Below are 24486 nucleotides of genomic sequence, written 5' to 3'. Positions count from 1 at the left end.
CACCCTCACAGATACACTTGGAAATAATACTTTACCAGCTATCCAGACATCCTTACATCAGGCTGACACATAATATTACCCAGCGTGGTGCTTGCTGCTGAGTACCCCGAGTGCTCCCTGGTACCGATTCCACAGCTGTGCAGCACAGACTTCCTTCAGAGTCTTACCAACCTCCCCAGCTCCTGCCCTGAAGTACACGGGGATGGAATTCACCCTCTGTCCTCCAAGTTTACTTTAGTCTGTGGGAAATATCTCTTTCCATGCTTTTTGAAAACAATATTTTTAATGAAATGGGCTATTAATTAAAATAGGAACAAGCATTGTCTTCCAGTAGTTTCTGTTTTGGTGAGCAAAAGTCACTAAGTCAAGAAGTATCAAAGTCCTGAATAACTGCTTGGACTGGAGTGAAAAGGAAGTTGTATAGAACTTAATGTATATTTTTGAATACACGAATGGATAAATGAACAAAGGGTTACCAAATTATGAATACCAAGGATTTCTATGGTGTGTTATAGTTCAAAAATCACATGTATCTTATTTTACCTCACAACAAGTCTGAGGTATAGACACCATTATTCCCATTTTTAAAGGGGATGCTCAAAATAATTTGACATTAACCCCGGGCCATATCTGTGGGGAATATCAGGTCCAGGTAGCTTTGATTCTAAGGTAGGTGTTCAATTTTCCAACACAACTACTCTCATATGATGGAATAATCATTAGAGAAAGAAGTGTTTAAGGGAATTGAATATATAAAAATCCATATCAAGCATTCAAAGATGTGGAGACTGATGACGCAGGATGAAGAGAACTGTGTAACTTTCCAATACATGTGAGACATGTTGCATCAAGGGAGACACTCAGTAAAAAAGGTACTCTGTGGAATAAGAATGAGAAAATATTTGGCAGTCAAATCAAAGTCATACTGATAGAGACTTTAATAAAGTGATGTAAGTTGGAGAGTACAGGAATAAACTGCTCTGCTCAAGATCTACAATCAATATGTGTGTTCTATTATAGGAAAGCTAGATTTCTGGGAAAAACAGTGTAGCAGTGTAGTCAATACCCTGAGTTCTACTGATTCCAAGAATCCAGTATTGTTCCTGGAAGGGGCTGATGATTGATTGTTGACTCCCTATTGTGGGTTGTAGACCTAGTGTGATCCACTGAGAGATGTGCTCATCAGGTATGGGATGTGAGACAGCCTGCCTCTACTCAGTCTATTCTGGTGGATGCTAGATATTGCTGCTAAGTTATAATCAGGTAAATGATATTTTTATAAGAGGGTTTCCCAAAATCATAGATAACTCTGTAATGTGGATTTGAACAGAAAACTGAAGTACTTCAAGGAACAATGATGTTTTCTAGTGAATTCAGATATTACAAGTGGGCAGAAAAAGGGCAGAGTCTGAATCATAACATCAGAAGCCTGAATCTTTGACTAAGAAATTAGCTCATCTAACACGAACCAAGAAAGATGTGGGCTTTTTTTGCTTGAAGACTGCATGACTTGTCCAATACACTCAACTGAATATGGAGGATTCAAATTCTAAGATAAAATAACTAAATTGAATACTTCAAGAATTCTATAGAGAATAGAAATACTGGCTATTAATAAAAGTCAACAATTTATTAAGACAGGCTAAGAAATAAAATTTATGATGATGTCTATCATATACCAATTTTCAGCATATCGGAAATAGACTAAATGTGTGATTATTATTGGATATAAGGTGGAAAAGTTTAACCTCAGGATATCCTGAAGAGTTGCTAGAATGAATTCACAAAGAAAATAAGCAATTAGAACTAGTAAAAGAGCATATACAAATGAGGAGAGGGGAACCAGCAGTCACCAACGTCAGGAAGACATATGCTAATAGTATATGTAGTATATGCTGGATTCCTGAATGCATTGGGCCCATCACTGATAACAGAGTTGTGAGTACATTATCCTCCTAGTGCCATTATATATTTTTTATATCCATTGCTCTTCATGGGGTTAGGAGCCTTTTGGAGAAAACATCAAAACAAAAACAAATTAAATCTTGGCTTTTACCTCACTTCAAGTTTAGATCTAGGGTAGATGGCCCTTCGGATGATCTGAGGCAGGGGCAGACAGCAGAGGCCAAATTGTTTTGGGTGCTGGTGGGAATGGACTGTTTGGCACCTGAGAATATTTTTAAAAGAGAGGACTATTCTGAATATCTAAGGAGAGCCACAACTTTGACTATGATTGGGAGCTGGAAGAAAAAGTCTGCATCCTAGTTCCTCTATTTCCCTCAGGGCAGGCAATTTTGATTAGACCAGATCTCTCTGAATACTCTGGTGGAATCTACCAGCTGGAAGGTAGGTGAAGGTCTTCCAGGATCTGCTATATACCAACCAAGTGTCCTTTTAGCAGAGCCTTTCTAGTTTGTTGAGACTCTTTATATAAATAAACCTAGAATTTATGAGTTAATGAGACACAGCCATACTGGGGACTAGAAGTTAGTCCCATTATCTTTGTAGCTACATGACCAGTGTGGTGTAAAACCTGAGAGAACCCCAAATAAAGTAGCCCCTGTAAAGTTGTGAGTGATGGTTACTCTAGTCCAACACACACTCAAGTGGAAACAATCTTAGGAAGGTGAGTCTTGGGGTTAGGGCATCCCAGATCTTGATTTGACATTGATTGTGGCTCCTCTCTTATTCTCTTTGGGAATTAGTAGTAAGTTTACTGCTGAACAAGACTTGTTTTGTGTAGTTCTGACTGAGAATTGAGCACTTTGGAGGAGGGCAGTAGCTATTACTTGAACTAAAGATGAACTGCAGTCCTACAGCCAGGCATGTGGGATTAATGAGCTAGCAAAATCTAAGTCTCTGGCACAATGTTAAAGTGACTTCAAACTAGGGAGTATTTGTGAGAAGGTAAAAGGAGAGAAGTGCTGAAGTAACATCATTATCATCTCAGAGCTAAATGCATAAAAGCTGCTTCTTTATAATTCTTATATTTGGAAGTGGCAGACTAACAGATGGAGGGAATGGATGATGTGTTCCTGACACAAATTACAGAACTGGCACAAAGGCAAAATGAGGGACTTTCTGGACATCTGCTGGAAGTCTCAGTTGGCTAAAATCAGAGATTCTGACAAGTTCCTGACTTGCCTTGCTGATGACTTCATCTCCCAAAAGGCAGAGAGAGCAAGAACAGAAACTGCTTTTCTAATTTTGACCCACTCCTCAAAAGGATTAGTGGGATAGAAGAGATGGAAAGCCTTGAGGGAAAGAAACAAAGTCATTTTGGAAGTTACTATAGCCATGAAGGGAAGGCTGAGCCTATACTGACATATAATCTAGATACTATGAAGGCTAGCTTCATAAAAGCAAGAGGAAAGATAGACTCACTTCCATGAGACAAGGTTCTACAAGGGAAGAGAATTGTGAATGTATTAGTTTCCTATTGCTGCTATAACAAATCACAATATAATTAATGACTTAAAATGGCACCAATTTTTTATCTCACAAGTTTGTGTTTCAGAAATCTGGGCACAGTGTGGCTAAGCTGGATTCTGTGCTCAAGGTATCACAAGGCCAAAATTAATGTGTTGTCCAGGCTGGAGTTTGTCTGGAGGCTCTGTGGAAAACTCCACTTCCAAGCTCATTCAGGATGTTAACCAAATTCATTTCCTTGACTTTGCAGTCCAACTGTTCCCCTTTCTGGCTGTTAGCTGGAGCTAGTATTTTCTCCTAGAGGTTGCCCATGTTCCTTTTCATGTGGCTTCTTTTAGTAAGAGCAGACTGAGTCCCTCTCACAGTTTAAAACTCTGACTTCTCTTTCTGCTGCGTATCCTCAAAGAAAAATTATTTGGCTTTAAGGATTCATGTGATTAGATTGGGTACATAAGGGTCATCCAGGGTACTTGCCCTTCTTAAGGTCTATAAATTTAATTTTCTCTAAAAAGTTCTCCTTTTCATGTAGAAGGACAAGGATTAGTTCATGGACATCTTTGGAGGGCTGTTCTGCATACCACAATCAGAATTTTCTTAATAAGGTATGACTATACAAAGTAAGGCATGAAAAAGGCAGATGAAATTTCCCTTTAGCTCAAAATTTTAAAGAATACATATAAAAAGTTCTTGGACACTTAAATTTTAAGAATAGTGTCAGGAACACTAATACCCTAAATGAGCTGGTGCATCCAAAAATGTTAAAAAGAAATATTGAAAGGACCATTATCTGTATATTTTCAGTGACAAAGTAAAGAGAATTTTTGGCCTGGAGCTAGCTGAGAGAAGTTTCATGAATATGTAAGAGATAAGGGAACTTTTCTTTTAAGACAAATGATCTTCAGACTGGAAGAAAAATCATTCATGAAATGTAAGCATTAATTAGGTGCTCAAATGAATTGCTTCTTGGCCTATTCTAGCTGAATTATATGCTAGGGCAGTGAGAGGCTTTAAGGAAGAAAGCACCAAACATGGCCTTTGAGGAATCATGTTGATTGGAAAAGTTTGAAGAAATACAAAATAGAAAGGCATTGACTCTGTCCTGTTGTGTTTAGTACTTTAGACAATGTCTTATGCAAGGATATTGAAATGGTCGGTCAGAAGTATCTTCTTCTTTTATCATGGAAGAAAGTTAATCCACTAAAACTTCCCAGAATTCTGATTTGAATGTTTATTAATAGCTATTAACTATGAAAACTCATTCAGAAGTTATAAATTGATGTTGACACAAATAGTGACTAAATAATATTCTTAAAAAGGTCAAAGAGGGTAAGTGCCTGGAAACTCTTTTTTTGTGTGCAAAAAAAAAATACAAAGAAGATACTTAACAAGTTCTGATATCAGTCTCTAGTTTCTCCACCTTAAGGAACTGAAAACCCTTATCGGGAGTGGAGAAAAAAGTTGATCTGATCTGTAGGTTTTTTTTTTTTTTCAGAATTGGTAATTTTTAAAAATTGTGCTGTGTTCCTCTTGTCCTGAATAATTTGTACTTTGATATATATATTTTAAATTTCTAATTGTAAATTAAAAGAATGTGTTTTTTTCCCCTAACAAGTGATTTTTTTGAATACCTAGTATAGGTCAGACCTGGCTTCAGATAGAATTCTACTCTTTCTTACCTCTCTGCTTGTTTGTGGGATCAATTTTCTTCTTCCTGAAATGCATTCCTAGAGATAATTTCTTCAGGGAAGGTCTGTGGAAGATAAACTTTCTCAGGCCTTATGTTGTACCCAAAAAAGGTCTCTATTTTATACTTACTCCTAGATGATAGTTTAGCTAGTTATAAAATTCTAGGTTTATTACTGTTTTATTTCACATTGAAGGGATAATTCCTTTATCACAAATTTTCTTGATGATTTTGAGTGTTCTGTCATCTACTAATTGTTATTATTTTGTTGCAATCTGTTTTTCTCTTTGATTTCTTCTCCTTATCATTACTATTCTGCAGTTTCATTTTGGTGTGTCAAAGTGTGGATTTGGTTTTGTTTCATTTTCCCTGAAATTTTTTATAATGCTTGATTGATGATATTTATATCCTTTATCAGTTCTATAAATTCGTGAGCCATTTTTTTCCTTGAAAATTTGCCTTTCTCCTACTCTTTCTGCTTTTTGCAATTTATGCCTTTACACTCCATCTTTTAGAGACCTTGACCTCATTTTACAAAACCTTTCTTCTTTTATCTCTGCCTGATATGTTGCAGATAATTTCTTCAGTTCTAGCTTCCATTTTACTTATATATTTTTTATTATATTATATATTTATAATATATATTATATATTTCCATTATATTATATATTTATAAATTATTTATCTATTATACAAATGTGTATGTGTGTGTGGGGGGGGTATATATATGTATATATATACATATATACGCTGGAAAAAATTTATATGTAGTGGAAATTCACATTGTAATTTTATATGATCCAGGATTTGGAAAATGGATAACTTTTTATTTATTAGGAATTTAGTAGTCTTTTGGGTATGAATTTAAGAACCCAAGGTAGCTTATGCAGAAATATAGGGTTTAGTGAGAGAATGCAACATTGTTTCATTGAAAGCTAGAGAAATGAGTTAAAATCAAAGCCATACAATAAGATACTGGCAGATAGATAATACCTAAGCCATATCTCTTTCTCTCATTCTCTCCCTCCCCCACCATTAAAAATTATTGGAAAAAGTCATATTGGATCAATTCATATGATATGGGAACTTGTTCACATCTTATAAAATGGATTCTAGAGGATCTGCTCTTTAGATAGGTAGAAAATAAGGAAGGGATAATTATAATTTTAAGAGACTTAGAAATTTTTTTTGGTATCATCTAAGTCGACTGACAACTCTCAGTTCCCAAATACTAGGCTTATTTAGCAAGTTATAGTTGATAAATGATGCTATCAGCACACAAACAGACTTACCCAGTAAACATGGAACTCAGAGAGCAGGAACATTACAAAGAACATAAATTATGAAACCTAAGAGAAACAAGAAACCTGAAGAGGAATAGAAAATCCATAAAGTTCATCATAAAAGCCAGATCCTTTAACTGAATGATGTCTTTTAAACCTGCAGGTAGTCAGTAATTTCTTTATTTAGAAAATGGAGAGCTTGAATATCAGATTGGCCCAGTATCACACATTTAATAAAAAGTAGAGCTGGCACTTGAATTCAGGTCCGATCCAAAGGTATACATTGTCTAAGAGCACAGTGTTATAGTGCAAGGTTAACAAGATGAGGGCAACAGGCAGTCCTGGAGCTCAGGTGGGCTTGAAGAAGCCACATTCTTTCAACTTTCAGTAAATTTTGACAAGGATTCACAGAATAGCTTCAAAATGAAATAAAGAATGTAAGTATCTTAAATGAATATAACCAGATTATTTTAAATAACCTATTTCTGTTATTAAATCAGATTCTCTTAATCTTGGTTTCAGTCTTTCATCTACTGGGATGAATTTTTATCCCTTGTGTAGCTTCTTCTGAATCCATATTCAATTAAAACTTTCTCTTGTGTCCCTCTCTCCTCTGCCACAGCTGAAGTCATTTCATCTTCCCATACAGGTAGAGCCCCAGGCTGTGGAGTCGTACTGCCTGATATGCATTCTGGCTCCACCTGTTAATAGCTGTGTGGCCTCAGGTAAGTTACAAAATCATCTCTGTGTGTCTCAGAGACCTATCTGCAAAAATTTTAATTTCGGCAGTATTCTTGACCGGGGGAAGTATAATACACAGACACAGGGTAAAATGTTTGGCTTGCCTGTAAACTAATTAGGACAGATGCTGACCCTGGCACTGGAACAGGATCTTCAGGCATTTAGCTTTTAATTGTTGGATAGAGAGGAGGTCAAAGGGGTTCTGGGAAAGGGGCACAATTAGCTGAGGGAGTGGGGGTGCTCAGAGGACTCAGTGCTTGGGCTATTTGCCAGTTAATGAATGAGTATTCTTATATGGTACAGCGATGCTGTTGTACAAATTTGTTATAGCCCTGGGCTTGTGCAAATAAATAAATAAATGAAAGTATTGATGAGAGAAATTAGCGCATAATTACAAAACTAGCCAGGCTCAGGATTCCATATTAGAACATTGCTTTTCCCGTGGGGAGCTTGCCTCTAAATCCCATTCCACTGGAGTAGCTGATGAGAAAAGTAATAACCAATATTGGCTGAGCACTTCTTAAGTGTGAGGCATTGTGCTAAGTGATTTGCATACAATAATTGAGTTAATCTTCACAAAAACATTTTGAGGTAGGCATTTTAATCTGTAATTTATAGACCGAGGGAGAGAAAGTATGAGATCTATTGAGGAAAACAGAAAACCAATAAGTATTTCAAAGAGAGGACATTTAATATGGAGGAAATGATAAAATAATGATGAAAGGCACATAAAATTATGATAGAAGAGAACAAAAAAAGGGATGCTGAGACCATCCGAAGATGAATAAGGGTGGGTGGGAAGCAGTTCCAGATGGTGTTAGCAGATCACAGGAGATTGGAGGAGGCGCCCTAAGGGCTCAAGCTTGGACCCCTTCAGGGAGCCTCCTCTCGGCTGGTGTTAGATCTCTGTCCAAGTGTTATAGCCAGGCAGGCGCTCAGACCCCTGAGGGCACTGACGGATATTGGGTTCTCTAACCAGCAAGCACCCCAGAGATAAGGAAGGGAGGCAGAGCTGTCATTCCCACTGCCTCCGTGGGGCAGGAACAGGTTTGTGTCCAAACCTGTGTGGATGTGGTGAGACTAATGGCGGAAGTGAAAGAAGAAGGGATAAGCTAGAGCCAATAATTTGCTGCTGTTGGAGCAATGCTGATACAAACTGAACAAGATGGGATACAAGGCCGTTCCAATTTCTTTGCTTGCCGCCCCTCCCCACCGATGGCAGAACCAAACTGTAGTCCAGTAATCCATCTGATCAGGGAGTCTGGGAAATGCATTTTATGTGGTCTCAACACAAGCATCACAGAAAAGTGTAAAGAATGGTGAGCTTGCAGGGAGCAGTTCTCTCTCCACGCCACCCTCTGAGAAATGAGGCCCGTCCCAGTCCTGTGATGCCCTGAAGTCACGAGTCCTGGGGACTCCTTGGGGCCTCTGATTAACCCCATGCATAGGAATGAAATTTGGAAATTGCCTGAAGGAGAGACATGGGTCCTAGTCTGAGCCTGAGACTCTGCCTGGACATTATTGCTGGTCTCAGCTGGTCCCAGGGCTTATAGAAGTGGGACCCTGACAATTCTGAAAGAGGCCTTTCAATGTCTAGGGTTCCTTGAAGCACAAAGCCTGGAGGAGAAGCCCCACTTGTCTAGATCTAAGGGAGTCATTGGTCACCATTTTGAGCTCCAATAGGGCAAGAATGGGTGTGTTTTCCTTATGGTTTCCACAGTACCAAATGCTTAATAAATTTTTAACGAATGGGTTGGAATTTGATTGCTACACATGAGAAAGATTAGTTAATCATGACAAAATTTTAACTCAGGGCTCCAGTTCCTTAAATGTAAAGTATATCAGATAATACCTTTCTCATAAGATTTTAAAAGACATTATTGTTATAAGTCATGCAAAGTGGTTAGAAGAATATGAGGCACAAATATATACTTCATACCTATCTGTTGAACAAATGAATGAATAAATTAAGGAACTCATGGATGAAAAAGTTTTTTAGTTCCGTGCTTGCAGAGCATTACTTAATTCATGATTTTAGACTTTATCATGACTTTGAAAATTAATATTAGAAATGGTTGGTCTGGCCCTCATTTACTCTGGCTAGTTGGCAGAAGAATATAATAGATCTTTTCTCCTGTTGTTTTCTCTTTTTCTTTTTCCAAGAATGGAACTTCTAGGGTTCCAGGCACCAGCAGTTACCTTAGTGTCTACACACAGTGGGAGTTTGGTGAGTTTTTGTAGAATTCAGTTGATTTTATACAAATTAAACTAATTGATTTTATTGGTAGTGCTCTGGACTTGGAGCTTTCCAGGATCTATAAAGTGCCTAGATTTTCTTATCTGCCGTAAGCGTACAGAAGCTGAAAAGATTCTGAGAAATATCTGGGTTGGTTTAGTTTTAGAGGCTTTGTAGTAGAAGAACTAAGAAGTGAATTTAGAGAGTTTAATTTCCTTGTAGTTATTTCCATTTTTCATCTCCTTAAAAATAGCACTCTCAAAGACTTAAAGATTATAGAAACTGTAACTGAAATATTTGAAGCATGTAGAAAAATGTTCATTTTTCATTTATTCTTGTTATGTACCTTGTATAACAAGTAGACAAATCTTGGATATTTAATTCATCTATAGGACTCTCTAATTCATATTAAAAAATATGCTAAGCTTTATTCATAGTGTAGCTTTTCTTGGAAAACCTTTGAGGGCTAAGATTATCCTTTATTCATACATAAAACCCTATGTCTCAGGCATATTTTATCTTAAAATAACAACCACTGTTTGAGAAAAATATATAATGCCTTTGTAGCTAAAAATCTAGAAAAAGCTCTGCAGAGGTTTGGCATATTCTGGAGGAGAATACACGATAGTCTGTGTAATCTTATTTGAAATTGGTGTTAAATTAATCAAAATGTGTACCCTTTAAATTTCTCCTTTGCATTTAAAATGTTGTTAGGCACACACGGGTAATCTTAAAATGTCAGCCACATATTTCAGCGTGATCTTTGACATAAACTCAGGAGTCTGATGGTTTCCACTGTAGTCCCAGCTACCCATGAAGATAGTGTCAAGTTCAGTAGTAAGTGTAAAACTGTCCTGACCACAGGATCTCATGATTTTCTTTACTGTATCATGAAGATTCAACCTGAACTGTAACATCATGCTAATTTATTGTATAGTTGATACTAGATTTCCTTCTCCAAGGAAAAAGAGGAAAATAAAATAGATGAGTTGTACCATGAGAATACTTAGCTGGATAATAGCTATATAGCCCTTGATTACTGATGACTAATGGTACAACAATTCTCTGCCTACCAATTTAAAGCCACCGTTTGAACAATAAAGCTTAAAAAGAATCCCTTAATGTTCTTCTTACTTAGAAATCTTGAAGTAGCTGTGATGGCCCTTTGCTTTTGTTTAATGATCACCGCCTAAAGGTTTCATTAATTCATTAGATTTTACTAATCTGGAATGGGGATCACTTTTTGGCAATGCGATTTGTTTCTATTGAGTCTCACCATCAGAACTGTGAACAATATCAGTGTTCCATGCCCTGAATCAGCTGTAAAGGTGGACCATGCTCAAAGTGTAGGAGATGGTGTATGTTAGCTCTTTGCTGTTTTGGTTGTTGTTGAATTCTGATAGCTGAAAGCCTCCATATTCAAAATGTTTTCAACTGCCAGTTGCTCCACACTGTGCGCTTTTATTATTTCTTGAAATTGTAGCTGGTTATAATATCACTAATTGGCTTTTAGTTCACTTGTGCTCATTTGAGCTGTTTTGATGTGTGCATGCAAAATACATTGTTAATAAAGGATACACAGCAGTGATCTCTTTAACAGATCTTGCTTTTTGAGTTTCATTGCTGCAATGTGGTAGATGTATAGGGCACAAACAGGAAAGAAAAGTAGTATGTTGATGCCATTCTTCTGGAATAATTCCATCAATTCAATCCAATGCATGTTACCCACATACAGGCATGCCTAATGTTAAAGATCTATAAATATTTATTTAAAAAATAATAAAACCTCAGTGAGTAGAGAAATGTGTTTATTTAGAACAGATTAGTAGATGACAAGAAGTTCTAAGGTATTGGTACTCTACATGATTTTCTGACTTCTGGATCATTATTTTTAGGAAAATTTCACCAACATTTTGGGTCATTCATCTTGGAAATAAGCAAGATTATAGACAAAATGCAGTTCTAGTGATTTAGTTTAGGCTTAATATGCCCTGAGGTTTAATTTGGAGGAATTTTTAAATTAAGATTGTTTTTATGCATCTGGTATGAGGGTGTGTGGTAAGAATTAGGTGGCTTCCTACCTCCATGATTCTTCAGTTATAGTTGCTTCAACACGTCCTGGTGACATCTCTGCTCCACCCCCAAGCCCCAGTCCCCTCCTCAGCAGAGAGTATGTAAAAAGCTTTAGAGCAGCTGCCTGACAGCTAACTACTTTTGTTATAGGGCTCTAATCTTTGCCCCAGACCCAGTATTTGAGCGTTTGATTGGAGTCCATCTCTGTTATGTGGTCCCTGTAGCAGTTCCTAATCTAACGTCTTTGTATCTCCAAGGCAGGGTGGTGGGAAAACACCTTCCCAGCCCATGGCAAAATACCTTTGATACCTTTGAAACAGCAATCAGTCAAAGGGAGAAATAAAGTGGGAGAAACACGTTCATTGCTTACAAGCACTCATACACTTCTGCTCCCCTGTGTCTCTCACTATCAGGCTGCAAAAAAGAACCCCACCCAACCTCTCTGGTCCAGATAAGCCCTCACTCTCCCTTGTAATTACCTACTGATAAGGACATGCACTAAGGCCAGGCAAGAGATTCTGGAAATACTGCCATTTTACCCACAGTCTTTCATGTGGAATCTAACCAAGATCTTATACTAAGTTTTTTACCTTTTGGTTCTTTTATTTGTTTGCTAGGGCTGCCATAAGAAAGCACCACAGACTGGGTGGCTTAAACAACAGACATTTATTTTCTCACAGTTCTGGGGACTGGAATTCTGGATCAAAGTGTTTGCCGGGTGGTTTCTTCTGAGGCCTTTCTCCTTGGACTGCGACGCTTGTCTTGTCCCTGTGTCTCCACCTGGTCTTTTCTCTGTACATGTCTGGGTTCTCATCTTCTCTTCTTAAAAGGACACAGTCATACTGGATTAGAGCCTAACCTGCCAACCTCATTTTAACTTAATTACTTCTTTAAAGTCCCTCTTTCCAAATACAGTCACATTCTGAGGTGCTGGGGGGTGGGAATTAGGCATAGGAATTTGCAAAGGACAAACTGAGCCTGTAAAAGTCCCCGTCTTCTCCCTGCTAACATCAGTACCAACACTTTTATTTTCATGACCAGCATTAACTGAGTGCTTGTTATGTGCCAACACTGTTTTAGCTGCTTTACATCTGCTGTGCCATAGAGACCAGCACTGTGACCTCCGACCTCAGATATCAGATTGTGTGGCATGAGCCTTGCTACCTACCGCCAGGTGTTAGCTGGCTGATACCTGACTTGGGAGAGCCAGGGTCTCCTCGTGTTTATGAGCGTGGGCCCTGGAGCTGGGCAGCATGGATTTTTATTCTGTCTCTGCCCTTTATTGGCTGTTGACCTTGGGCAAGTTACTGACCGCATTGTACTTCAGTTTCCTCATCTGTGCAGGTGGGGAGGTCACACTAGCTACAGAGCTGTTGATGATTAGATGGGTTACTGTAAGTAGAGCACCCAGAGTTTTGCTGGGTGTGTGACTGGCACAGTGAAACACTGAGATAACATGCCCTACAATACTGCAGGTTTGGGAGGAATGGGACTGGCAGTCAGCACCCACCCTCTGCGGGAGCCTCACCCCAGTCATTTCATTTCATTAGCATCATATAGGGGAACTTCGCATGTACAGGTCTTATTTCTGGATCTCACATACGGCCTTATGGTGGTTCACTGTACTTGCTGTATTTTAATTCTTGCTACTCTTTCATTTTTCCTGCCACCAGAATTCCTGCTTGTTTCTATACTTGCTTTTGATGACCTCTGTTGTGACAACTCATGTAGGCGTCACCTGCCTGAACTGAATTGCCACCTAACTTACCATTTGAGTACTACACCAGGCTGACTGTGCTTCCCCCGCCCCAACCCCATAATAGGATTGTGATGCTCCGTCGAGTATGTCTCATTCCCTACCTGGTTTGCTCATCCCAGTATCTATGCTCCACACCTTAAGACTCATCATCTGCTGTAAAGAATTTTGCTATCTGTGCATAAACCCAAATAACCCATAGAAGAACATGCTCACTGGAGTGGTAATGTTCGTTTATTCCAGTTACTCAGCAAAATATGTCTTCAAGGCTGTACAGTCTGTCTCTCAATGTCTCATCCAGTAATTATCTGTCAAAATCCCTCTTTGTTGCCATGTGCCAGACGTTGTGGGCACGGTAGTAGTAAATTTGGAAGGTGCTGTTGTATATGAGTTAAGTCTTTCATCTCGAGACATATTGATGGGTCCGACGAGTATTAGCTACTAGCTGGTGATTTTTGTCCTTTGTTTCCTCATCTGTAAAATTTGGATTTGGGGCCTATGGGGAGGATTCAGTGAAAAAATTTACTAAACAATTACAAGTGCCAAATGGTCTATAACATTAGCTTATTTGAAGCCCACAGCAGCCCTCTATGTTGGGTATATCATTATTCTCATTTTACAGAGATGTTATGATTCATCTGGAGTGGAGTGGACCTGTCATTTTTTTCTCCACTGTCCTGCCATTTTCTTGTAAAATAACTTCAATTATTTGGATGTTCAGAAATTATTTATGAGTTTCCCGGACAGGGAGAGTGGTTGATGTTTTGTACCATGTTAAAACTAGTTCTTATTCCTGGTAATTATAAAATACACATTATTTTAATAAGTAAATTAACATATTTCCCCAAAGTGATTTTATAATGAAGTTTTATAATTTGGGGAACTGCCATGGCAATTAGAAATAATTATATTTGTTGAGTTTTCTAAGGAAGAGTCAAATTTGGGAATGTATGGAAATCAGATGAGAAAGAAGGATGAATAACCAGTAGCAAAGACCCTGACTGCAGGAGATCACTGTTTTCAATAGGTCCTTTTCGGATCTTTTCTGGCAAAACGTTCCATTGCTTTCAAAAGGAATTGGCACATTATATTCAATTTTGTCTTGTTTTCAAAAGTGACTTGGTGGAAACCCCTTAAGAAAATCAACTGTAGGAGAGATGCCACCCATTATAAAAAGGCAATACTATCATTGACATTAGAACCATAGGTTATTTGGGCTGAGAAAGAACTTGAGCAGTCGTCCAGTCAGAGCCCTCAAGTTACAGGTGGGGGAAGAGAGCTCTTACTATGCCACGGGCCTTGTGCACTGTCATACCTGTAGCCCCAGCGCCGGCAAGGAGGGGAGCTCCTGCTGCTGGCCTGGGGTGAGTGGTGGGCGGGGCGACCTCAAAGCACAGAGCCAGCGATCCCCCCATTCCCTGTGCCAGACCATCAGGGACATTGGATGTCTTTGTTTGGAAGGGATCAACTTGAGGGGCAGCCTCAGTCCCTTTCTGTCCCAGCTCTGCTTGCAAAGGCGCTGATATGTAATTCTCTACTGTAAACTTTTCTTGTCGTTTGCTTCGGATTAAATCTAAGACATTTGGAAGCAAAAATCAGCAAACAAAAAATGCCAAGCTCTAGCAGATGTTGCTTCTGGTGATACAATTGTTTTTTTTTTTCTTCTTGATAATTTTTGTAGCTTCTACAATTTAACAATGAGCATTCCTTTTGCAACACATAAACAAGTAATACATTAAAAAAACTCGCATGTACAGCATCGGAACTAGGATTAGAAACTTGGTCCTATATCCTTAAAAAAGCATAATACTGATGGATGTTAATAAAAATAGCCCTTACAACTCTGTGTAAATTGTACAGATTTATTCTAGTATAACGAAGATGTCAGACTTTCTTCATTTATGTTCACTTGCCATTAATGTAGTGAAGTTCACCTACTATTTGAATATTTGTATCGGTCACTCTCGGGTCAGCTCCACTCTGCAGGTGCTTCACTGCAACACTGTCCCTTATGCCATGTGCACCCACTCAGTTTCTCTTGATTGTGTCCACTGAGTACATGAATGACGTATGTCATGTAAACATAGTTTCATTTTGGATTCATCTAGTATACAACCCAGGCCTGATCTCTGAGGAACCTGCCACGGCACCTGGAACCTGGAACTCCTGGCTTTCTCTCCTCTTGAGAAGATGGAGGTCCTCTGTCCAGGAACTGGCAGAAGGACCACATTTCCTGTTATGGCTCCCTTTCTTATCCTCCTTAATGTCGCCACGTGAGAACTTTCGTGTATCAGACTTTCCTGAAAATGTGGGATTTAATATCCGAATGAAAATAGTTTAGAAATGGATACTAAGGACTCTGTGTTCTAAAACATTCCCTTTAGCCTCAAGAAAGTTTTCCTCTGGTTACTTTGCTGTATTCTCTTTCTCAGCCTCTCTCTCCCCCACTCTTGGGCCTCTCACTGCCCCCCTCTCTCCTGCCCTCTCACTTCTGCACCATCCCCCCAACTGCTATCTCATTCTCCTCTTTTCCCCCCACCTTTTTCTCTTCCTTCTCCTTCTCTGCCTCTTCTTCCCTTCTGTCCTCTCTTCTCTGTTCTCTTCCACTCTGAAGTCTTCGTTGATTTACTGTGAAGTACAGTCTAGCTATGCCTTTTGTCTGCTTTGTTATTCTATAAGACAGATTCGGCTTCCTCCCTGATAAGATTACATCCCTCTAACAAATTAGGAATAAGGAGTTTTGCCCACAGCTGCTTCTTGAACCGGTTCCATAATACAGCTGCTAATCTTAGTGCCAAGCCCTCTTCCTCTAAGTAATGCTCCAGGTAGAAATTATCCCCCACAAAGATGCTCCCCCTTTTACAAGCAGCCAGGGTTGTCCATTTTGCAATAATAATATTTTTTCATCTTGGTAGACTTCAAAAAAATTCTTGCTCTATTTTTTCTTTGCATATGTCACTTCTTGGCCTGGATGTTATATAATCCAGTGCTTGCTACTCTGTTTACTCAGGCAGGATATTTCTAATTCTTGTTCTATTTTATTTCCATACCATCATAGCAGGTGGTATTTAATATGCATTTATGCTTCTTGATAAAGGAAAATACAGGTAATTTATTATATGCCTCTAATCTCTTCATTTTTCCTCTTAACCTTTGGCTTTGGCAAATAGCATAAGTATTTGGCAATTATGGAACAAAACTTTAAGCACAAAAAAGAAATGCATGCCTGGCTAATAATTAGTAAATGTTACATCTAATTTTGTATTTTTACTTCTAAGATAGAATTGCATAACATCTTTAACATATCCCAAAATGGCAAGACCCTGAGAACTGGAAACAACTTCAAGGCTCTGACCTGTGGATGTGTCAAATGACATCCAGAAGCCAGCCCATCATTTCCCACCACAGGCTGACCTCCCTCCTTGGCTCCGCTGACATGCACCTGGCCAGTCGTTAACGCCCAGGGAGCATGCTGGGCTTTGCTCTGTCCTTCACTTCGTCAATCCATATCTTCTCCACCATCCATCTATTCTAACTGTTCAATACCCCCTTGAGTTTTTAACTGTTAGGCTAGCTCTAGTGATACCACCTGCGACAACATGCTGACTAGTTTCCCTGTTTCTTATCTTGATTATATTCACTCTGTTACCCCCGTTGTAGAAAGAATGTATTTCTAACATGAACATCTGAGTGGATTCTTCCTTTGCTCAATTCAGTGGCTCTTAGTTGCTTTTAAGATACAACCTAAACATGCATGGCCAGGCCAGCTGCCCATGCATTCAGTGCTCCTTTCCCATCACCAAGAGCCTCTGGTTTCTGTTGGTTCTCTGTGGATTCAGGAGCATGGATTCCACAAAGGCTCCAAGGACTGGGCAGGAGAACTTGGCAAGGCCAGTCATTCCATTCCAGTATCTAACTGGCATGTGACCTAAACTGACCTAACCAAAGTGAATCTGGATTTTTCTGTAAATAGGACTCACCTTCCATTTTGATTTTCCTATGCTGGGTGTGAAGGGGAGCCAGGTAGGGCTGGGAGCTGCTGATGGTCACTTTGAGACTCTCATTGCAGGTGTTAGCATGCCAAGAATGAAATCAACAGTGAGGAATTTGGCCTGAGAAAAAGAAAGAATAAAATGGGTCCTAGTCTAATTGTTTGCAGTCTTCTCAGGACTTAGAGGTGACATTTCTGTTACTTGGTCCTGAAAGCCTCTTACTGATTCCTCTTTCCCCTCATCTTAAACTCTACAGTAGAATTGTATAGAATTTTTTCATGTCATTCTTTCTCTTTGTTCTGGGTCATGCACGTAGAGCTCCCCCACACTGAACAGAGTTCTCTCTCTTCTGCCTCCCATTCAGAAACTTGGGTCATCTGCAAACATCATTTAGGTCTGAGTTTCGGTTTCAGAAAGTCTTCCTCCAATTTCACAGAGTTGGTGCCACTGTTTCATTTTCCTCTCTCACAGTATTTGTGAGGTTGGTTCCTATAATTGTCTATTTGTCTGTACCTACAGTAAACTATGAGCTTTGCCATGATAGGGACCTTTAGTCTGGGCTGTTTATTACTGCCTCTTTGGTGCCTCATTCAGTGCTTGGCACATGATTAGCAACTCATTCATTAACTCAGTAAATATTTATAAACTATCCTATCTCCTCTGAACCTGGGACACTCTAAGTTCTGGGTATAAATAGTGTATGCTACAGATAGATTGCTATTCTTGTGGTGTGGATATGAAAAATACACCAATAAAATAATAAATATGTAATCGGTGATGATAACTGCTATGAAGAAGAATAAATTAGGAGCACAGCAAAATAAATGAATGAATATACTTCAAGACCTTGGGTTTTTGTGTTTCTAACATTTATAACTTTTAAACTTAATTGTTCTGGTTATTTAAATGGTTCCTAGCAATTATTCTCTAAAGACCATGCTTTCTTGAAATAAATGTCCCAGCATTTGGAAGAATACCATTTTACCATTAGTGACGAACATTTCTCTTAAACCATCTTCCACTCTACATTTTTAATGCAATAATATTGCAAAACAATATCTTAAGAATCTGTTAACTAACTTCTTAGCCTTTTATTCAATGTGTTTAAATAGTTCACATTATTATTAAAGTATAGGTTATTATAACAAAATAATAAAGCCTAGAGAAAATTTATGAATGTTTAAATTCCTCTTGTCATATCTTTGAACAAGTTGTCAGTTTAAAATTGACTTTAAATGATTTCTCAAAGTCACTTTTTCATTTTCTTCCCATAATCATGAATTATAAATTATAGTATAGAAGTAACTATAAGATAAGACTTAATAAGAGGTAATTCATAACATCTTTGAAGTGGTTTTAAATTATCCTAATTTCAGCTTTCGAGTCCTATGTAATTTTCATTGAAACTAGATACAATACTGTAATAAAGGAAAGAGACTTTTGTTATTATTTTTATAAATACTAACTGGCCTTTTAAAACTGCAGAAAACTTTCATTTCTTCCTCAAATTATGCTTATTTGGAAATATGTTTCTAGTCTGACAGCAACATTTTGCTTCTCATTTATGTACTTCTTTTAAAATTTATGTACATATTTGTGGACTTTTAGTTTTCTTTAGAAGTTCCACCTTGCAATATTAACAAAAATATCTAACATATAGTATTTCCTTTGGTCATTTTACCTACAAAGTACTAGAAAAAATATTTATTTAATCAATAAATATTTATAATGCCTACTATGTGCCACTCAGTGTGTGCTCATTACTCTCATTATTTGAACCAAAATGTTAATATAACATTACTAAAAATAGCAACTAGAATTTCTTCAAATTATATCACTGACATGGAAATACCTTGGGTTGTTTGGATCTTTCTGCACAACTGAGATCAATTCCATAGTTCAGAGACCTTACAGGGTAGAGAGGGAAAGGATAATAGTTCTAGAGGATAAATACGAATAAACTGGCAAACTCAGTAGCTCTGGGGGGAAGGGTGTTCCCTGCTTGGGGCAAGACCTCTCTGACTTTGCTGAAACTGAAGTAAGTCAAGGGAAAGGGCAGGTTGGGAGAAAGGTTTTTATTTCTTACAGTCACTGAGGATCACTAGCCAGGCTCCCAGCCATCTGTGTCTTCCTGCCGTGGCTCATGCTGTCCTTCCCCGCCCGCCCTTTCCAGGAGGAACTTCATGGGCAGGTCCTTGGTGACTGGCAAATGGCAGACTGGTTATGTACCAGGAAAGGAGGGGAGGAGAGAATGGCTGTTTTCTCTCCACCCCTTGCCTGGATCTTTTAGAGTCTCTGAAACATCCATTGGTTGTTGGTATATAAATGGACTAAGGCCAGGTGAGAAATTCTGGAAACTGGGTGAAAACTTCTATTTATCCCACAACCCCCAAAAGTATCCAGACTTAAAGGGACATGAGGCAGTCAGTATAAGAAGTTTGCTTAAGTATTTAACTGGTAACATGTGAGAAACATGGTGCTAAACTGGTATTTTGTTCTGTTCTCTTTCATGTTTACAATAGTGAAGCTTTCAGATGTCTGCAGTTTTGCATTATGAACAGGTTACAGTAAAACCTAGGCCTCTGAAATGTCCTTGCTTAGCACACCTTGGTCTGGGCTGGTGGGACGAGTAGGGCTCAGCTCCACAGCTACATCATGGAGTACCTGTTTTGTAACCAGTCTCAAAAACAGCACCTAGTGAGTCCCGCCTCTGCATTCACACGTTTGTGTTGTGTTTTGCCATTGTTGTCTGTGGGATCAGTAGCAATTAGTAGGTGATGGCATGTCACTTCCAAGATAAGGTGCAAAACACTGCAGCTTCTCCTTTGCAGCCACTCTCTTTGTTGAACCACTTGCTTTAGGGAAATTCATGATGTTTTGTGAGTAGCTTTCTAGAGAAGCCCACTTGGAAAAGAGTCAAAGTGTTCATCCATAGTCACATGAGTGAACTTAGAAATGGATTTTGAGCCTGTCAGAGGATGCAGCCCTGGCTGGCTTTGCTGGAACCTCATGAGAGGTTCTGAGCCAGAACCACCCAGCAAAGCCTTGCCTGAATTCCTGACCCCTATGAACTGTGTTGAGCTAATACACGTTTGTTAACTTAAATGGCCAATTGGGTGGTATTTTGTTATGTCATCATAGATAACTAAAACACCTGTAAGTTGTCTTTTGGTTTTATAAATTAAGCCAAGGGTTCAGAATAATGAATTTTCAATAACTGAATTCTATTCTTATGGTAAACTCAGGAAAACTTAGAGACTTGCCATTTTTCCATGAAGTAGAAAATACTTATCATCCTCCCCCCTTTTTTTTTTTTAGCCTTTATTTTTCTTAAACCCATGGATATGTCTTTAAGGAAAGAAGGTAAGTGAAAGAGGGACTGTGGGGAAACAGGCTGAGTGCCTGAAACATTTTAGGCTTTGTTCTAGACAACCCTTTTAACCTTATCAGCTATGTCAGCACACCTTGGGGATGACATCACACAGCTAAAGCATTTCACAACCAGAATTCAGACATGAGTATACCTGACACCAGTGTCTGATTTTACATTATACAAAGCTGCTAAATCAAAATATCAAAGACTTAAGTTCACAGTATGGAGATGCCATTGTCCCTGGTTCAATTGGAACCTCTGTTAAAATGCTCGGGGAATCCATTCTAAAAGGAGAAAAACATCTGTATTGACAGATTTGTTGTAAGGATAAAATGAGAAAGAAAGTGCAAGCAGAGATTTCACAATTGCTAAATACCATGTGATACAAGACCTGGTGTGATTTTTAGATCTTGTGGTGGATGCTCAATACATATTTGTTCACGGATAGAACTGCTGAATACAAGTAGACTCTATCCTTTTGTATACAAAATGAGTTTTAATACAATTTGCTTAATGTGCCTGCTTCTACAAGACAGCCTGGATTTTTAAAAATTTTCTATGTATATCTGATATATACTTATTTCTTAACATTTAGAATCTATTTTAGAAAGACTTCTATATATGAAATTTATGAGAGAAAGATGATCTTCAAGTTATACTGTGTAGGATATTACCACTGCCCACACTATCTGAAGTGCAAGAATGTATATCAGTTTTAAATTGCTGAAAACATGTGTTACTATCAACTTTGGTGACTTAATTTTGCCCTATATGCCAATTTGTTTCAGGTGTGTGTATCATTTTATGATTGCTTAATATTAGCTGAGGTATTACCAATCTGCATCTGTGAATATTTTGCTTCAGTTATTACCAAAATAGATTTGCAATTGTTCCTTTCAATTGAATGTGTGGTTAGTGGCAGGTTTGTACTTCATCATGCTGCTTTACTAATGTCCATCCTGAAAGCAGCCATATTTACTGACAAAGTTTAGTAACATGTTTACAGCTGGTTAAGCAAGTGAACAACTGAATAATTTTACATGCAAGCTATTGGATTGTCACAGGAAATGTGACAATCCCCGTGAATGGCTTTGGCTGGGTTCTCAATACTCATGTGTATAGTTTTGATGAGACACGGATTAGATCTTATTATTCTTTTTTTTTTTCTCAATATTGCTTTCATTCAATATGTACTCCATGCACATGATGCAGTAGGGAAAAAGTTTATGAATTCATGCATTAAAGACAAGACGGACTGGTGCTATTGCCAAATGTGCACTGAGTCAATTAAGATGTTGCTCAAAGTTCTTTATACTTAATGGTTTCCATGAATATAATTGTAGAAGCGGAAATGTGTACACATCCCAAAACATCTTCTTCATTTGGTTTCCTGTGCTTTCTTTGCATTCTGTTTTTCTTTTGCCTTTTCTACTAGTGATATTAATTGCTGATGTTCTGCTAGAGTCTTTAACAATTCCATGATGAAAGGCAGATAATTATGCTTCCTTCTGATATTTTCAATCTTATATCTTTTTAGTTTCTGTACTTCTTCTTCAATAAACATCTGATTTTTGGCAACCTCAGACTGAATAGCACTTAACATATTACCTTGATCTGTATCCATGGGTTCCTCAGCAAGTTGTCTTTGTAACTCTGCTATTTTCTGTTCATATATCATTTTTCTGTCAGACACAATGGCCGTTAAGTTAAATCGAATTTCACCTTCACTGTATTTTTGTATCCTTTTCTCTATGACTGGCCTTACTGCACTGATCCAGTCATCTTGATTGCGTGCACCTAAATCAATCGGTCCTTCGCTTAATCCATCTAATTCATACAGTCTCCCATTAACAGGAACATAACTGACAAAGTGAAAAGCATCTTCTTCTTTTGCTGATGTCTTTGCATCAAATTCAAACATTTGCTGTCTGGTAAAACTGTTGTGCACTTGTCGAATTACATCTGAATTGCTCAGTGCCAAACCTTTCATAGCTGCATCAAAACTTTGTGAAAATTCTTTAAACTCTGATAATGTCTCTCCCAAATGGACATCTTGATGGGTACAGTTCAATAACATACTTACTATGGCTTGAGTAGCACAAGCATTATTACCTGGGCTTTAGATCTGGCTTTAAATCCTGGGTCCACCACATATTAGCTGGTGACCTCAGGCAAATAATTTTTCCAGGTCTCAATTTCTTCATCTGTGAAATGAGGATAACAATCTCATAGGGTTGTTATCAGGATTAAATAATATAACCAAAGAACAATACCTGCTTGGCAAAAAATATCGTGTCAAGTCTGGAGTCCTGAACCACAGAGCCTGCTGGTTCTTCTCCTGGCTGCCACTTGAAAAGAAAAATTAACCCATGAACTGGCTTCAATTTTTCAAAATTCTCAGGCTCTAAACTCCAAATTTCTTCTACTTGGGCTCCTCGGGAACTTCCCGACAGCCTCCAGGCGCCGTCACCAGCAGCGCGACAGAGCGTGGGACGATGCTCTAGCCACTGGGGAGACAGATCTTATTATTCTTACATGTTATATAAATACTTATTAAAAATTCTTTTTGAAATAATTTTGAGTGTCATAACATACAAGACCAGTAATTATTTTGTATTATTTTCAACACATAATGAGTTACGACTAGAGCCTGAGGAATGACTGACTGGTTAAGGCTTCTAACATGGGGCCCAGGGCAAGATTCATGTTTATGATAGTTCAAAGAATGGGAAATTAGGACAAAAAGGAAACTACCTAGAGGTTGGATTGTGTTGGCTCCATATTTATCAGCTGCTTAATAAATGTATGATGACTTAAGTACTTAAAATTAATAAATTTAATGAATGAAGCTGGAGAGGCAATCACATGCCAGTAATTCAGGTTATTGAAGGCTTTTCAATTTTATCCTAACAACTGGGGAACCACTGAATGGTCTTGGAAGATGAATGAGGTTTGGATTATAGAAAGATCATCTGATGGCAAACAGATTAAACTGGAGGCAGTAAGACTGATCAAGATGGCTGATGCAGGGAAGAGAGGCTGGTTTGTTAGTAAGAATGGTTAGACTGGGTTGCATTACTGAACAGTAGGCACATTAATTAAGAAGGTGTTTGGCTGTAAGTAGCAGAAAACCCAACTTGCAGTGGTAAATGTCTAGTTTGTTTTCCTCACAGACTGACTCCTGGAAGCAGATGTTGGCTGAAATTGTTCCAGGAACTCAGTGATGTGAGAATCAGTGTCTTTGTAGTTCTCTGTGAAATCTCATATCTGTTCCCCCTGGAACACAAAACAATGCAGCACAATGGCTGAAGGGGAGAGGGTCGTGCCCTTTCATGAGTTTCTTTTCATCATGAAAGGAAAAGCTTTCCCAGAAGTTCCTTCAGTAGATTTCCTTTTGGCCAGATCCAGATCCCGTAGCCATCCTAGCTTTAGGGGAGGTTGAGAATCAGGGGAAAATGTGCTCATGCTTGGTTATCATGACCCATCACTGGGGTACCATATTGCTTTCCTAAAAAACATCATGATTCTGGTAGCAAATAAGACGGGGAGAAAGGGTACCGGCAAGAGACTTAATGGTGTCCTCTGCAGTTAGCCATTTTGACCCAGGTGACGCTGTGAACGGCATCATTGTGACTCTGTGCCTAGGTGTAAATGTGCTGCTCTACTGGCTGAGTCATGGCCGTGACTGTCTACGGCAGCCTTACCTAGTGAACAAGCAGCCTAAAGGGAGATGAATATTCAATTAAAAACTAAAGTTTCTCAAGAAATTCAATTTTCATTTTTATTTATAACGTCCACACACAACATCTCTCTGTTTAGCCAGACTGCTGTAGAGTTTCTTTTTTTTTTCCATGGGGATAAAATATCTGATTTTTCGTTTCAGTGAGAAGATACTAAAATATAAGCCTCAGAACTAGAA

General features: G+C 38.4%; 1 protein-coding gene across 1 annotated transcript; it reads right to left on the bottom strand.

Moving 5' to 3' along the window:
• Positions 1-21716: 21716 nt before the first annotated feature.
• LOC118925932 (ubiquitin carboxyl-terminal hydrolase isozyme L5-like) lies at positions 21717-23064 on the bottom strand. Its single transcript, XM_057487536.1, has 2 exons — positions 22841-23064; positions 21717-22684 (listed from the first exon to the last, which is right to left on the bottom strand). Exon 2 carries the CDS (start codon positions 22642-22644, stop codon positions 21946-21948), a length of 699 nt encoding a protein of 232 aa, XP_057343519.1. The 5' UTR covers positions 22645-22684; positions 22841-23064; the 3' UTR covers positions 21717-21945.
• Positions 23065-24486: the final 1422 nt, after the last annotated feature.

Source organism: Manis pentadactyla, chromosome 10, assembly GCF_030020395.1.
Source record: "Manis pentadactyla isolate mManPen7 chromosome 10, mManPen7.hap1, whole genome shotgun sequence".
Lineage (NCBI taxonomy): Eukaryota > Metazoa > Chordata > Mammalia > Pholidota > Manidae > Manis > Manis pentadactyla.
Note: the sequence above shows the minus strand (reverse complement) of the source record. Positions and strands in the feature narration are given on the sequence as shown.

What these genes read in the sequence shown, in the direction of transcription:
- LOC118925932 (XM_057487536.1), bottom strand. Translation starts at nt 22,644, where the DNA reads ATGTTATTGAACTGTACCCATCAAGATGTCCATTTGGGAGAGACATTA.